Raw genomic sequence first — 17,920 nt, 5'->3', positions numbered from 1 at the left:
GGGCGAGGGATTTACACGCGGCTAGTAATCAGTTTCTCGTCAGGACGACCCTGCTATGCCTCCAGGAACCCTGCTTGCGTCAAAACCTGCCTTTCATTAAGTCTAAAGCCAGCCCTCCTCTTTTTTTACAAGCCCCTGTAACATTTTATCGATCCAATCACAGCAGAACAAACTGATGAAAAGGCAAACCGCTAACAAGGACCCCCAATTGGAGGCTTTTATTTATTTTTCTTTGAAATAACAGAAAAAAGCAAGTTGCCTTCCCCCCAATATGGAGACAAACACACACACACACAATCACACATGCATGTCACACACACGCACGCACACACATGTGCACACACTCATACAGTACACACACACAAACACGCACTCACAAAAATACACAGTTATACACACACACACACACACACACACACATAAACATTCCCTTTGGCTCATTAGCAGGGGAAGGAACTCATTTCTGGAGTCGGGCTTTCTCTCGCGCTCGGGTTTACAGCAGCGGTGGGGCGAGCCTCTTTGTGTCGGCCTCGTAAAACGGGCCGTCCCAGCGGCGCGCGCTACACCTGCAGCTTAATTGCGCAGCCGCCCGCCTTCCAGAGGCGCTCGAGTTTCGTTAAAGCGCAACGTCACCGCTTTAAACTGCTCGGGAGGCCCACAGCGTGAGTGCGGGGGGGCTGCCGACGCCCCGGAGACGCCTGCCCAAATTTAATCGCGCTCGTTGGGAAATTGCGCTCGGCCGGGCGCTCTCACTTTCCACTCATGCTGTTTGAAAGAGGGGGAGGCTCTTGGCAAAGGCTGCACGCGCTCAGTTTGTGCTGATTCATTGCCGGAGATGCAAGGCTTGGTCCTATAGCGCAAACAGGGTGGGACCTTCAGTGAGCAATGGCCATCCGGCAAAGCGTCCAAGGAGCCAAGATCATCGCTTGTGTCTGTTTGATAGTTCCAATCACAACCTGTCTGCAATGAGAACGGTACAAAATGGTGGTAATGTTTTTATTTATTTTTTATTTAATGTGTTTTTTTTCCCAGAGTCAGAAGGCATGTGGTCTTTCAGCCAAGACCTGACTGCCATCCTGGTCAAGCAGGAACCCAACCTGCTGGTGGAGCCCTCTCCTTCCCCTGCACCCCAGCCTCTCAACCTGGCCCCTCCACCGCGAAGGAGCTCTCCGGAAGATATGGTAAAAAACAGAAATAAGCTGATGTTGGTCAGCACGGTGCCTGAATCCATGTCATTCCTTTGCCGACTGCATAGCCTGCCCTAATTATCCCTAGTCTCAGCCTTGATATGCCATTTGCCACTAGATATGCTGTTCAGTCCTGTAATAACTTACATTAATTGGATCAATTATTCAGCCATTTGGACTGAAAGATCTGAAAGACAGAAAATACACACAAAATATGAAAGGAACAGACAAGACTTTTAACTCATAATACAGTAAGGAAACATTAGGCTCCATTCAAATGATCAATATCTCATAAAACTGGAAAGTCTAACACGCTTTAACTCTGATTTACATTTTTTTACAATAAAAAACAGCGGCAAGAGGACCGTAGTCAGAGTAGACTAGAGTATATATTACTGAACGTATGTCGATTTTAACTGTGAAGATTCCCACATTTGTGCCAATAAGTTGTGTTTCTCATTTTCTGAATGTGAACTGAGGTGCAAGACAGCACACACAGTCACGATGTTGGGGTAAAGGGATCATGTTACAGACCCAAGATTTGGGTCCTCTGGCAGCTTCTCCTGCTCAAACAGGTCCTCGCTGGTGCCCCGAGAGGAAAGATGGGTGGTTAAAATAACTCTGTCTGCAGGAACTGTCTTTGATTCTGGTATTAAGAGATCTGGAATGGAACAAAACCCTGCAGACACTGGAGTCCTGAAGGACCAGAGCATTTTTATGAAGCTGAACTGTGGTCTTTGTGATTTAATACGCGCAGAATGAATTCCACTTCCCAGCTCAAGCTGTCAGTTTGTGATCTGTGTATTCTTTGTTAATTTGCCCCTAGTTTCTTGATGATGTTGTGAATAAAAGGAACCCCAAACAGCCAAACTGGGCTGATTTGAGAAGGACATGTGTGAAAGTTCAGTTTCTCTACACTGTAGGTATCTGGTAACAAGGCTACAGTAGCCATAATCAATCTTGCTGATGTGAGAAATGATCAGGGGACCCACCACAGCAGACTAGAGCAATAATTTTACAACTCGCTTATTTTAATGTTTCAGAGTTGGACATAGGACCTGGACCAGTTAGAGTCCACTGCCTGTAGAATTTGGCAGTTCGCATTCATGATTCTGTGGCCAAAATTATGACCGGACTCTCTCAGGTTTTAGGCCGTAAATTTCCACTGAAGTCGATATCCTCTTTCATTCATCTTGAAATGTTTCCGAACAAATCCAGAATATCGACAGATAGCTCTGGAGAACTGGGACTGAAATAAATTAAAGTTATTTACAGAAGAGAAAATGGAGCAGTTTTGTGTTTATATCTACAATGGGAGCAGTTGTCAATACATGACAACATAAGTTATAAAAAAAAAAAAAAAAAAAACACCCCCTAGGAAACAAGTGGGTGCTAGTCCAATAGACAAATTGTCCTGAGGTGTTTATGGACATGCGTATTTATGGGTAGGGCCACCAGTATATCTCCACCATGTAATCCGTAATTAGGACGGAGTGTAGCACAGTGGGTAAGGAACTGGGCTTGTAACTGAAAGGTCGCAGGTTCGATTCCTGGGTAAGGACACTGCCGTTGTACCCTTGAGCAAGGTACTTAACCGGAATTGCTTCAGTATATATCCAGCTGTATAAATGGATACAATGTAAAATGCTATGTAAAAAAGTTGTGTAAGTCGCTCTGGATAAGAGCGTCTGCTAAATGCCTGTAATGTAATGTAATGTGCTGACGTTTAAACTTGTATTTCAATGGTCATCCTCCAGGGGTCCCCATAGGCACTCCAACTGCACAGTCAAGTGGCTAATCATACAATTGAGTTTCTAACTGAGGCATTTATAAACACAATTAATTGATCTAACATGTGGTGAGTCAAGAAAGGAAAGTGAACATGGATTAAAGTTTAAATGCTACAAAATGCATGTATTGGAGCCAGTGGTCCTCACTCCTGGTCCTGGAGAGCCGCAGAGTCTACTGGCTTTCATGATTACTCAGTAGTTGAGTAGCACAGCAACTGATCAGCTAAAGCAGTTGGTTACACATAATTAACTCAGGTCACCTTGTTTCTTGGGGCTGTGGCGCTCCAGGACCAAATTTGAGTATCGCTGCAGTAAAAGAAAAATACAACCGTAGGGCTGTCCAATCTTATCCAAATAGGGCTGGTGAGGGTGCAGGTTTTTGTTTTAGCCAAGGCCAGCACTAAGACACCTGATTCTACTTAAAGCATTGATTGAAAACCATGATTAATTAATTAGTTGAATCTTTAATTTATTTTTTTATTTAACTTTTTTGTGAAAGTTCAATTTTCAATTCAATTCAGTATTATTTGCATAGTGCTTTTTACAGAGAACTGTCACAAAGACGCTTTACCGATTAGCAAGGCAAGAGCAAACGGAGAAAACACCAGGCCTTTTAGATGTTATATAATGCAGTTGCTCTCATTTTTAATGTGGGCATTTCTCACTACTTCTAACAAAACCTATCATGCCCCAGTACAACACTTTAAAATACTGCAGCAAGTCCACGATAGTAAGTAATTGAATTGAGTTTAACATGTGAGTAACATTGCTTGTAAACATTGCTGTCAATCATCATCTGTGCTTAATTAGTGGCAATTACTTTATCACCAATTATCCCACAGTTGATGGGATAATTGTTTGAGAAGGGGCTTGACAAACAGGCTATCGCAAACTCTAGCTTGTGGAGGACTGAAGTACCATGCAAGAAAACAAGGGGAGACTAACTGTTCGCCCCAAAAACCATTAGATTAAGTAAAGAGAAAAACGACGAGTCCATTGTGGGGGACTGAACTGCGACTGGCTGATAGCACCATTTGAGGTCTGTTGTTTGGCCCTCCTCCAAAATACATGGGGTGAGATGGATAGCATCTTGCAAGTGGTAAATGTAAATAGTTTAGAACGGCTCTCAGCTGTGTTTACTGTCTGAGTCACTTGGTATGGTCCGTGTTTTAAACAAACACGCTCCCCACTCGCCTCGCCCCCCCAGAGAGCAGACAGATGGAAGGTTCTGGGCAAGGCTTTCCCTCATCACATCTGGACATGTTGCTTCCCCCAGACAGTGAGGGTCACCATCGTTTATTAAAGCCTACTACGCTTCCGAAATCAAATGGGTGCAAAGATCGCACGCAGTGTAAGCACATCATATTTTGAATGGACTCAGAAACCATATATTGTGTTGTGTTTTTTAGGCTTCTAAAGACCTGAACCTGGTTCCTTCGATAAAAGCTGAGCCCAGGGATGTCAACCAGTTCCTCAATGTCCCCTCGGGTGGGTATAAAGCTCGTGCAGATTCAGTTCATTCATTCAATTCAATTTATTCTATTTTTCCACTGTTGTAATACAAAAGCAATCCATCACAGTAATAGCTCAGAAATCAATTCTTCATCATTGGCTGATATGAGAACTGTGTCCCAATGAACATTTTCATCACCAATTTTGTCTAGAGAAGTACCTGTGTTGCTGTCCTAAAGTAAAAGTTTGTATCCTAAATCTGCTTCATAAAAAATGAAATTACCTATACTTATCATGAAAAAGACCAATGCTTTGTCAGTTGCTACTGTATGTTCTATGCTGACATTTCAATGTAATTCCTGTTGAGGTGCAATTATACTGTACATGTTTAGAATGAATATTTGGGAATTTGTAAGATAAAAGGAGCCTATACTGTTTTTTCCATAAACCAAGTACCAGTGAAAATTACCACAGAGTTTGCTGCGATTAAAGAAGATTAATGACTTAAATACTGGACAGCTTCATAACTGGAAGCATCATGGTGGCACACCATGGATGTTGAGTTGTGAAATGAGGGGCTATAAAGCAGTGCGTTAACACCACAGATTATGCGGAACTGGGACTGTAGGTGAGAGGCGAAAATTTTTTTTTCCTTTAACAAGATGTTGCCGATTTAGCGTCATCGCTCTGGTTTTCTGTGCTCAGATGACGCGGAGCAGCCTTGCAATGCAAACAGTGTGAAGTGCACTGAGGACACTGCTGGCTTTTTCCTCCGTTGCTTTGAAATAACACTGCGTCGCTACTGTTGACTTTACTGCCTCCTGTTTCCTTGGGCATACCATTCGCACTTCACCTCCGGTAGCAGAAACACAGACCGCTGCTCAGCCCCGAGCTCTCTAATTACATTGCATTGTGCCTGGAGAAACCCACTTCTGAGTCAGGCTCTATTTGTTTTTAGTCTGTTCGTTTTAGCTTTGGTGATGGCAATCATGAAAGCAAGCTCTTTTATTTATGTGGACCCATTCCAACAGGACAAATGTGGCAGGCAGCGAAAAAAAAAAAAGCATTGCTTTTTATATCCCAAATGCGCTTTTCTATTTTAATTCTGAATGTGGTTATTAATGGATCGTTTCTGCCACAGCATGCACAGAAATTGAAGCCCTGCAATGCACCCATTTTCTTATGAAACAACCTGATCATTCATTCATTCACATCAAGCTTTTCACTTATGCCTTTCCCTATAGAGGTGGGGGGGGGGGACCTCTCTCCAAGAAGACCTCTCTGCTCGAAAAACATATGACGCAAAAAAACCCTTTATTCATTCATTTGTGCTACTTCGTGTTTCCTTTTTTAAATCCAAGACGCAGAAACAATGAGTGGCCGGGCTCATGAGAATGAGCACTCTGAGAATTATTTCCATTTCATTTTCTGAGGAAAAAAGCACATTGGCATGCATGGCAGTGAGCATATTACTGGTTTATTAATAAAGGTTCTACTGCTGTATTCACCATGGCACAAGCTAGTATCCAGTTCAAACTAATATCCTTCTCGTATGCCGCATTCTCATATTTAATAATGAGAAGATGTCTCAGTATCATTATGGTAAATTTGTGCATTAGTCTTTTTTTTTTTTTGTTTTTTTTTGGGGGGGGGGGGGTTTATTAATGCTGCATTGGTAGTCTATATCTTTGCATTGATACAGACATTCTTTGTGAAGCAGTATGTGGTCATTTTTACGCTGCTGGAGTCCTGGTCCTCCAGTCTGTTAGAGGGATGATGAATGAGGGGGAACTGACCTGAAGCACCTGTGTGCACGTGCACCTGCGCAGTTCCCAGACAGCCAATAAAAGTGGGGCAGTAAATGCAGACACTTTTACAGGTTCAAGGGGCGCAGTGCATGACTCCACATGCTGCCCTGGCCCTTGCAACCCCCTCAAATCTCAGAAATCTCAGTTTGGGTCTGAGATGTGTCTCACTGTGACAAAGCCAGAACAGCATACAACCTCCCCCCCAACTCCCCTTTTACCACCCTCCTGGCTGTCAAGAATAGCAAGAGAATTACCAGAATTGATTCTGCATACTCTGGAGATGAGCCAGGGTAAACTACTCCAACACTTCTCAGAATTGGTTTTATCATTTGGGGGACCTGGGAGGGGTTCTCCCTCTCATGGAACCCTCATGAAGGCTTCCAACCCACTGAGTTCTGGTAAAGACTCTGCTGCTGACAAGTGGATTGAGTTGAGCTGTAAGAACAATAACTACTTTGGCCACCGTGCCACAGATGTGCAGAGTCCCATTATTTGACCTGGCTGAAGGAAGGAGAGCAAATTGCTATTCTAATTATGAATGTCTTGGCAAGCAGGTTATTTTATGAGGACTGGATTCACACCACCAAACTAACTATTTTCCATTTTTGAAATAAAGTGCTCTTAACTTGCCGTTGGCAGGTGGAGGAAAACAGATTTTTATCCATATCAGATTTTGGTGGAGGAGGGGTGACTTAAGGGTGTGACGGTCTCTGAGTATTGCTGCGTATCAGGTGTGTTTTCACATGCATTGACTTGCGCTCCCTCCCCTACCCTCTTCCAATCGCCGCAGATGAGCAGCTGCAGCTCCCTCCCACCCCCCCCAGCAGTCACGGAAGCGACAGCGATGGGTCCCAGAGCCCCCACTCCCTGCCCCCATCCAGCCCGGCCCGTCTCCAGCCCCGAACCTCCACTGCCATCTCCTCCTCGCCCCTCCTCACCGCGCCCCACGTAAGTGCAGCTCTCTGAACCTTTGGTGTTTTGTCTATGCCCCCTCAGGATTCAGATGTCCTACTCCCACAAGCTTGGGTTTGCAGCTTCAACCCTCCAGGGTAGTATGGATTTCAGATTTCTGTCCCCACCCAATTTCCTCGATATCCAATGTCTTCATGACCCAATTGCTTTATTATATTGGGGTCATTAAGATAAGACATCAATCATTTGAATTAACCTAGGTTGCAGTTGCTCTGCTATAACATGTTCCCTCGGTGCATATAACTGCAAGATTCTTATCCTTAAGGGGTTGTCCATCCTTCCAAAGCTTCAAGGAAATTCAAGCTTCCTGGGATGTATGGTAGCTCCTGTGTGTGTGTGCGTGTGAGTGTATTCCCACCTGTGTGCATGCATATGGGGTTCCCTGTGTGAGTGTGTGTGTGAGAGAGAATTCCCATGTGTGCTTGTATATGGGGTTCCCTGTGTGAGTGTGTGTGTGTGTGTGTGTGTGAGAGAGAGAGAATTCCCATGTGTGCTTGTATATGGGGTTCCCTGTGTGAGTGTGTGCGTGTGTGTGTGTGTGTGTGTGTGTGTGTGTGTGTGAGAGAGAGAGAATTCCCATGTGTGCTTGTATATGGGGTTCCCTGTGTGAGTGTGTGCGTGTGTGTGTGTGTGTGTGTGAGAGAGAGAATTCCCATGTGTGCTTGTATATGGGGTTCCCTGTGTGAGTGTGTGCGTGTGTGTGTGTGTGTGTGTGTGGAGAGAGAGAATTCCCATGTGTGCTTGTACATGGGGTTCCCTGTGTGTGCACTGTGCTGACTCAGCCCTTGTCAGATGTACGGAATGTGTGCGCTGGTGACTCTGGTCTGTGGGTGTCTTTTATTCACACTGAACACTCAGTGCTGCGCTAGGCCTTCCTCATCAGCCAAACCACCCACACAGCAGTGTGCAGCAGTACTGGACAGCCAGCCAGCCAGTCTGGGATGACTGGCAGTGCTCCCCTGGTCCATAACAGAGACTGCGGTCTTAGCACCTCGTGAGCCAGACCCCCTCTGCACCAGTGCCTTAGAGAACGTCCCAGAGCGGGTCATGTCATACTGGTTGAAATACACTCATAGTCCGTGGCCAGCCTGCACTTTTTTTCCACCATATTTTAAATCAACAAGCCTCAAAACAGCTGCTTCTCAGTGTGTATTTGATCAAGAGGTATTCCGTGTCTGCAGCTTTTTGAACAGCCAGACCCGGCCTGAAATAAATTAGCTAATGGTGTATCTGATCTGCTCAGCTCTTCTTCACATCTTTGAAATGGTTTATGGAGGTTTAGGTGACTGCTATGAGATCATGAGATGAAAGGTGCTGTGTAAATGCAGTACATTATTGTTATTGTTATTCATGGTCCTGAAGGGCATGAACTTCTCTCCTCTCTCCAGACTCTCCCAAGAAACATTTACCTTCCAGAGCCACATTCTTCCTCCTCTTTGAGCACTCAGACAAAGCTAGAGCACAGCCATCTTGAGGAGGTAATCCACTGATACTGATGTGGTGTCTTCTCCGTGTACCCACAGAAGCTGCAGGGCACCTCAGGGCCCCTTATGCTGACAGAAGAGGAGAAGCGCACCCTCATAGCTGAGGGTTACCCCGTCCCCAACAAGCTTCCCCTCACCAAGACGGAGGAGAAGGCACTCAAGAGAGTTCGCCGAAAGATAAAAAACAAGGTAGCCACACCCTTAAAATTACAGTCTTCAGATGTATACCTTGGTCTAACAGTATAATAATGTGCAGTACTTTGTGCTGATAATTTAACGTGTGGTGTCTTCTTGAATGCTATTCAGATCTCTGCCCAGGAGAGCCGCAGGAAGAAGAAGGAGTACGTGGAATGCCTGGAGAAAAAGTGAGAAAGAAATAGCCTTTGTTGCTGCAATGCTGTTACTCAGCAAATGCCATTTGCTTGAATCCATTTACTGTGAACCACATGTGCCAGATAGAGCCTACAAAATCACTACAAAAAGCATCAGTGTGGCCACTTGGCCTATATTCATTGCAGTACAGGCATTTTTGTGTCATGAAAACAGTATGATAGTCCTGTGGAGGTCTTGATCTACCCAGATGGCTGATGTCTACCAGGGCTTTTTTTCCTAAATGACTACAAAATGACATTGTCCATGTGGCAAGCATGTGATGGCTAACGTTTGTGTTGACTCACCTCATGCAGAGTCGAGTCTTACACTTCGGAGAACAATGAGCTTTGGAAGAAGGTGGAGACCCTGGAGAGCGCAAACAGGTGAGGAATTGGAGGCAGCCGTGCAAAGTGGAATGTGGATTTCCAGCCCATGCTTACTCCTACTGCAGTCCCAGTGATTCTCTGATTACTTAAATGTGGGGGCATATCTTGTGAATAATTTTTATTGGCAAAATTCAGGGGTAGGTGGAGCATACTTCTTCAGTGAATGCTGGTATGCATTTAAATTTTTCCAGGTGGTATTAATATCACTTGCTTGAAAGAATGCTGAAATTTGGAAAAATTAAGTAAGTAAGAAAAGATTTTTTGTAACAGTATATAAATTACTATACTTACTAATCCACATGTAATTACTTTTGTGTCCACATCTTCTTTAATATTCACAGTAAATCTGCTTCCTTAAGGAAAGTAAGTATAGTAATTAATATACTGTTACAAGTAATTTTTTCCAACTGTATGAACTATCAGTTGCGCTTTGTGTCTATAACCCAGTTTCTCCGCCTACAGCCCTAAAAAAAAGTAAATCTGCTGCTTAAATCGGCACTTCTACTAATATGGATGCAGAGTGCTGCACATTCTTGCACCATCAGGGAAAAGTTGTTCATTACAATATGATGAAACAGATGAAAGTGCTCACTGAAATATCTGCCATCACCGCACCAGGGCAGTTTCCTGTTGTTGTTTTTACATTTTACATAATGTGCGCGGTGAAAAAAAATTGTTCCTTGGAGACTGCCTTGCCTGCTTGCTGTAGTGTGGGGCCAACACCCATTAGCTGTCTTTTGAAATTACTCTGGAGCAATAAAAAAAGGCCGTTATCAGGCATTTTCATGAGTTTTTTTTATACAACATTTCTCACATTAACACAATAAAACAGATTCACAGGCTTGTCTCTGCTGCGCCATTCATTCGAGCTAAGCGTACTGTAACAAAATCCTAGTTCTTCCTCCTCTCCCTTCCTCCCATTCTGGTTTTCAAATCTACAATGCCTTTGGTCATAACAATCTGAATAAACCATAGCCACCTTTGGTCACATGAATATCACATAAGCCAATGTAGATGAGCCAAAAAAAGATCCAGATGGAGGTATTCCTGGATCCAGGTAGTTAATTGGTACTACAACCCAGCCCAGTTGATACAGTGTTGAAATATTTAACTGTTAAAAATAATCATTCACATTTTGCTGAATGTCCATATGACTCCACTGCTAATTACCTGTGTCTGTGTGGAAGGTGGATGCCACCACATGAAGGTGCTTGGCAGTGTGGAACTGTTGTTTGCTTGTAACTTGGATGCTACAGGCTGAAATCCTCATAGTTCCATCCCTGCCTTACCCATGGGCAAGGTGCTTACCCCAATTGCTTTAAGTTTAGCTCAGCAATAATAATGAATTTAAAGTGAGTTTAAAGGGCCAGCTCACCCAAAATAAAATAAAGCTATATTTGCTGCAGCAAATATCTAGAAAACTCATCAAATTGCAGTGAAACTATTCAGATGAATAGATACAGTAGCACTCTGGGTAAATTGGAATATTGCTTTATTTTATTTTTGGGTGAACTGGCCCTTTAAATCGGCTCATTTATGGAAATAAAGAGCCTGGTAGTAGATTATTTGCTAGCTACCATGCAGTGTCGATACACATCATTAAATTTCTCAACATATGTTGCTCTAAGCTGTGTTTGCACAGTTTATTATTTATTTATTTATTTATTTATTTAATAAATATGTGTAACTGAAATGGAGCTAATATAAACAAACTGTAAATGTTTTATTGAATGAGTGACTTGCATGGTTGCCTTGATTTGATTCCCCCTGCAAATCTACTGAATACTACTACTACTGCTACTGCTAGTACTGCTGCTACTACTGCTGCTGCTGTTGCTATTATTATTATTATTATTACAATAGTTACTATCATGATATTCTCTGTGCTGTACTTTTAAGTGAATCAAACCGAGGCATAAATTGTAGGAGAAGCTGACAAAAAAAAAAAAAGAATTCAGCACTTTTTTTAACTCACATGTGCTACTGGTTCTTGATCTGGTATCTAAGAACACATGTTATGCCCTGAATACTTAGACACTTTCTTATGGTACTACTTGGAAATGATGAAACATCTGATATGAATCATCATGTGTGAGGCCTTGACTTTCAGGTGTGATGTTCCCCAGGTAATTGTAAAGTTGGAACCCACATCTGAGGCTCTATGCCATTTCAAAGCTCAAAGCTTCTGCACTTAATGCCATGAGGCTTACAGCACTCCTGCTTTATTGAAATCTGCTATGAGGCCAGGGGTCTGTCCTAGCTTGCAGATATATAATACTGAGGAGACAATGGCATACAAATGCTTTCCAAGTCATCCTTATAGCCCTCTCACCGTGAACCCATGATGATCAACACTAGCTTAAACCCAATGTCATAACATTGCTTCTGCAATATGGCAGTGCCGTAATAAGGTCGCTGCTAAATTATATGAACATAAGGAAAACGTTCTGCGTCAACAGAATTACTCCACAGTTCGCTTATGTGGGACTACGAGTTGGGCTACTTGAAAAGCAAAAAGATGACTGTTGATACAGAAATTCTCAGGCACTGAACTACTGGGATATGGCTTATTTTAGGCTCAGTTGAAGAATTTACACTGGCAAAAGCATTTGTTTATAAATGAAATCTATCCTTTACATTTTCAGTACGTGACAGAGGCATTACTATATACAGTAAAAGCCATCCAAATCATTGTCAGGCACTGTCTTCTGCTGTGCTTTCATGGTAAGGCTTTAAATGGACGCAGGGATTACTATGTTTTGTTATCACTTTAAATAGAAGTTTTACCTTAATAAAAAGGCAGGGCTGTTCAACGTGGAAATCTGTAATTAACAGAAGACATTAGTAGTCGCTTGTATTGACACTGCGAAATAAAGAATTGTGGCATCCCTTAACTATAACGTAAGAGAAAAGAAGTTACAATTCAGCATATTGTGGTGAAAACGTAGAACGTCTGCAAGTGAAAACCACTGATGATGAAAGTTAAACTGACTCAGCTTCTTTAAGCACTTAAAACGAAACCCACACGAGCCAAATGTGCGACACGTAGGTTTAAATTTTAATCAGTGAACAGAGAAAAACAGACAACGCTGCCGGTTCTTGATGCATGAGTTTATTCCAAGACGGGCTTATCGTTTTTTCGCTTATCGTTAAATAAAAAATTATTATTAGCAATGAGCAATGTTTCAATAGACAATTTATCTCAACTTGCCATATTTCTCTGAGACTAATGGCGAGGACGAGGCATTTGTGTTGTAGCCATGTTAGGCCTTTTTAATGGACATTTTACTACCGTAGTAAGTCCGTTTCAGGGGCAAAGGAATATCAATGCGATTAACAGAGAGCAACCTTGAAATTACCAGACCACAGTGATTCAATTAAAGCACACACTGACGCAATATGGAGTTAGTCATATTGGACCGTTCTTCTTCCTGGAACTTCCATGAGAAGTGTACTTGCTCTCTAGATTAAAGCGTGGACTGCATGTCCTTGATCCCCTAGCGGACTACGGCGCTCTGATTCTTTCAATTCCCGACTATTTTAAAACTCAATCTGCTGTAGACAGTCAAAGCTCTGTTTTACCCCATTTACCAACAGAAGGACTACTATCGATTCCTTTTTTAAAGAGGAAACGGGTTATTTAATGCTCCAGAGTCACATAAGGAAAATGAACGGGTAAAACAATCATTCTATCGACTGAGTAATACAACATTTTAATAATCATGAAACGGGTATATATGTCGACGTTTGTATTGTTTTAATTTTTTTTTTTTAAATAATTGTGTGCTACAATAGGCCTACACCTAAACGAAATAAGGAATGTTTTAGATAAACACAATATACACAGGGCTACTATTTGAATTTAATGTAGGCTACATTGTTTTCCATGTGCTCTTTCATTTTATCCGCTCCCTCCTCATATTGAAACCTTACTATTTGCAGTATCACGTTACAAAGATGTGTGAAATATTTATTTCACTTGCGGTTTTATTTATATTTATTCATATTTTTCGTGAATTTTTATGAGCCTACACATGGTGCGGATCATACAATCATCAGTGGTGATTTAGCGCCCTCTTTTGTTAGAAAGTGGCAGTTTCGTGCTTTCCTGGTCCGGCAGCACACATACAATTTATAGTATTTTAAAATGCGTTACACAACACAACACAACTTGAGACATTATATTTTACACACACACACACACATATATACATATATATACATATATATATATATAATTCACATTGGCCATTAGGTTCAGTGTAAGGTAAAAGCAATGCACATATGCATCACATCCTGTGTTATGTTTAAGGTCATCTTGCCTGAAGACTGATTTAACAAGGGTTCAGAAAGTGAATAAATGTGTAGAACAATAGCAAGAGAGCTATCGACTAAAGCCTTGACCTTATGTGGGTTAAGTACAGTGTACTATGCTACTGTGTGGGTATACTGTGGGTGTATGCATTGGCAGAGGTTTGCAAAATCTATATATATTCACAGTGAGCTTGTACTTTGTGGTCGTAGAAAAGCATACTGAAAAAATGATGTGGGGATTGCATAAGATTTATCTATTTTCAGCATACATCCCTGAATTATTTGTCTCTAGATGGTCTTTTCATCCCAGAACTAAAGCAAAGCTTCTTTAAGTTACAGAACTGAGAAAAGATATTTGGTGTTATGACCAGATGTGCTATCATTGTTTTCAGCTGTTCTGACTATTTAATTGAATTCATACCTACATCTGAGTCAGAGGAATATGTTGGTGGAGTTATTTTAACAGTTATGTGTCATTGAAACTGTAGCCGCTGAACTGTGTGTGAAATGCCTTTTTAGCAAATATTAAAACATAGGCCTATATCACCATGTATGAAGGCTCATGCTGAGATAGCCATGCATTATGTATGTGATTGAGTTTTGCGTACACAGTGAAATGTCCAGTGTTAATTCAACCTAACAGAGTACACATGAGTCCAATTGGGACCGTATGTACTCTGTAACAATTTATATAAACACATTTTACTGAGTATCTGTATCTTTTTGCGTGTGTGCATGCGTATGATCAAGGCCACACTAGTGATTAAGTGCCAGATCAGATTCTTTTTCTTAATAAAAATTTAATTCAGCTTTTGGTTTCCTCTGTAGACTTCACTTGGTAGTTAATTATGCATTAAGTTTTTAACAGCCCAGAGGTGATTGTCAGATTTACAATCTGTTCCTTACCAATGGTTATTACAAATGGGATCAGATAAACTCTCCATAATTACCTCCGATTCAATTGGGTTGTCTTGATATTTTTCTCAATGTTCATAAAAAACAAAAATATCAACTGAATCATAAACATATTATATAATTGTACATGAATACTGTTATTTGTTAAGGCAAAACTTAGCAAAGATGTACTATTATAACTGCTCAATGCCTTTGAATTATTGTGATTAAATGTTGGTATTGAACGTATAAACAAACAGTTGAGCATTTACCTTGTGTTTAGTATATTATCAAGGTGTATCAGCATTCCAAAAATCTTAAATCCATAAAAGCGCATAGAATCTCGTATTCTGAGGAATGATTAAATATATATATTTTGTGGCATAGGCAGGCCCAGTTCAACTGAGTTAGTGTCATTCATAATGCATTGAATGCAGACACACTGTCTGTCGCATGAGGCTAGCATGAATCGCATACATCTCTACTTTCCTCTTATAGATCTCTGCTGCAGCAGCTTCAGAAACTTCAGGCTCTGGTTGCCGGAAAAGTTCCCCGCTCCTGCAAGATGGCGTCGACCCAAACAGGGGCCTGCCTAATGGTAAATAACATTATTTCACAAGGACACTTTTCCAGTTAAAGCAATTCCCACATTTGTAAACTCACCAGACTGGAAAAACTGCACTGCTGTTATGTTGCATTTTATTTTTATCGAAAAATTTTTTTATTCTTCCACTTTTTTCCTGGTGCTCTTACCCTCCTCTACACTGTGGCCATAAACTTAATACAGATGCACATTAGCAATTCCCTGTGTAATTCCACCTCTTGAATTACATTCAGAATCTATCTTGCTGATATCCTTTTCCAGTGCACCTTACCTAGTTTGCATTACAAATATTATCCACTAGCTGAGCTTTTTATATATTGAATCTAATCAACTAATGAATCTTGTGATTATTAAGGTAACAGCAGTGCTCCACATGGGATTCGAACCTCAAACTTTGGTTAGCTGCAACCTGCAATCTAAGTACTATAAACGTAGTCACCAAATTTGAGATTACAGAAGTGACCCTTCAGTAGACAGGTGCCCTGATTGGTGGGCTCATGCCACAGAAGCTGGAATGAGTTATTGAACAAAACAAAGCCTGCACTAAAACACAGAATGTTTGACCAGAGGGAATGCCAAAACTCATGGTGTTTGGTTTCCCCTGCCAGGTGGTGGCGCTGTGTTTTGTCCTGGTTCTGGGCTCCTTCGTGCCCTGCCTGCCCGAGTTCTCCTCCCCGTCCCACACAGTGCGGTCATCGCCCCTTCCCTCGGCTGACGTCTACACTGCTAGTCAGAGTATGTCGACCCCCAGCGAGCTCATTCACTCATTCCATTTGTTTACCTGTTCAGTGGCGCAGTTTATGCTGGCTTACATTACATTACATTTATTGGGCTGACGCTTTTGTCCAAAAGCAGCTTACATTTGATGTGCTTTTCAGTTTTTTAAAACTGAATATTTACTGAAGCAGTGCATTTTGTGCACTCTAGTGACCCAGCTAGGATTCAAACTGAGCGGGGCATTAAGTTATGACTTTGAGGTGTGTGACAAAGCACCAATGCAGGATCACCAAGGATAATCCAACTTTAATTCCAACTACATAAAAATAAAAACTGTCACCTTTCTCTAATCACAAAATCAGATTCAATTTCCAGTTATATTAGAAACCTAGCCAATATAACCAATAGGCCTACTGGCCTCTATCGAGGAGACATTTCTGTGGAGCACAGCTAGTCTATAGTCATTTCTGGGTCACTGAAGATGTCAAATAAAAAGATAAATGGAAGTAATGGAAACTCATGTGTTACCCTCGTAGTCATTTTCAGAAAAGTAATTATCTGTGAGTGCTGCATCGAGAGTCATTGCTCTGAAAGTACAAAACTTTATTTTGAAAATTCATAAATCATCAAAATTGCTTTTATTCCAAGAGAATAGGCTTCAAACTTTTATTGAATTTTATTTCTGAAAACAGCACCACAGTAACTGAATTATGGATTTTTAATGATCTCCCATTCTTTGATTTGGGAAGATGTCCCTTCAATTAAGGTTATGTATCAGCATTGTAAGCCCTTAGCTAAGCTGTTGGAAATTGTGATTTTAAGGTGCTGCTTTCTGTATGTTCCACTCATGGCCTTTGATATAATTACTAGATTGGAAGAATTACTAGACTGCATAGAATTACTAGATTGGAAGGGAGGCTAGGAAGCACTGTATTAAGTCCCACTATCATATCTATCTGATATCTTTCAACCTTTCAACTTTGCTTTTGAGTTTGATTAAATACTATCTTAACACAGACATATACTACAGTGGCATTTGATTAGCAGAGCAACTCTCGTTTTTCTGTTCCGCCACTGGCCATTAAAATAGAATCTGCCATGGCATTATCTCAGCAAAGCCATCCTTGTTGGAAGTTAAGAGATGGAGCAGTTGAACACAATGATCCCGGCCATGTTCACTGATTGGCTGATGTGTGCCTGGTTTCCAAGGAAACCTGATATGGCAGAACAAAGCTGAGTCACTTACATCTATTGCACCGTAGGAGTGCACAGGAAGTGGTGACGCTAATCATGAATCTTCATGTCAGGTGGAGAAGGTACTCCTTTGACAGGGGTCTGCTATGACTGCTGGGTGATAGAGAATTCGTTTCAGAAATATAAATCACATTTCTAAGACATTTCGGAACATTTCAAAGCAAGGATTACTACATTATTGGTTAGTGAAGTTATTGAGGTCAAAGTCTGAAAATGTGCACCCATATGGTACATTCAGTCATAAATTTGGTTTTGTGAAAGTGTCACAGTGAACACTTACAGTATTCTTCAAGAGCCTGCATGTGATTTATTATGAGTAAAGAATTGTTTCTTCAGAGCAAAGACAGATGAGAAGCATGAAAAATTGTTCACTTCCAGGAGCTATTTGATTTCAGTATTAATGTGTTTTAATTGGACAGTTTTTGTTTTGCTATATATAGGCTCTGCCTGCATATAACTACTATAAATTTCCTTTGAGTTACATTTATCTTTTGCTTAAAACTACAAACCTGTGATTACCCCATACCAGCCATTATAAAGCCTGCAGGTTGCCAGAAACTTCTGTAAATATCTAACATCATTGTAAAACCTGTCTGGGCTAATTGAACATAAACTAAAACTGTAATAATATTTAAAAACCCAGAAAGTTAACTATCAGAAGATCCATGTGTCTTGCTATTCTGAAT

At 41.3% G+C, this 17,920-nt stretch overlaps 1 protein-coding gene across 1 annotated transcript in view; it reads left to right on the top strand.

Moving 5' to 3' along the window:
* Positions 1-17,920, top strand: part of creb3l1 (cAMP responsive element binding protein 3-like 1) — a 39,397-nt gene that overhangs the window by 17,390 nt on the left and 4,087 nt on the right. The window contains exons 3-10 of the mRNA XM_064336315.1: positions 1,033-1,181; positions 4,387-4,465; positions 7,028-7,185; positions 8,733-8,882; positions 9,000-9,058; positions 9,380-9,448; positions 15,158-15,257; positions 15,872-15,998. Of these exons, the coding sequence (XP_064192385.1) occupies positions 1,033-1,181; positions 4,387-4,465; positions 7,028-7,185; positions 8,733-8,882; positions 9,000-9,058; positions 9,380-9,448; positions 15,158-15,257; positions 15,872-15,998 (891 nt within the window). The remainder of the gene's footprint in view (positions 1-1,032; positions 1,182-4,386; positions 4,466-7,027; positions 7,186-8,732; positions 8,883-8,999; positions 9,059-9,379; positions 9,449-15,157; positions 15,258-15,871; positions 15,999-17,920) is intronic.

This window comes from Anguilla rostrata, chromosome 5 (assembly GCF_018555375.3).
Source record: "Anguilla rostrata isolate EN2019 chromosome 5, ASM1855537v3, whole genome shotgun sequence".
NCBI classification, from domain to species: Eukaryota; Metazoa; Chordata; class Actinopteri; order Anguilliformes; family Anguillidae; genus Anguilla; species Anguilla rostrata.
This window is presented reverse-complemented; position numbering and strand designations above follow the sequence as displayed.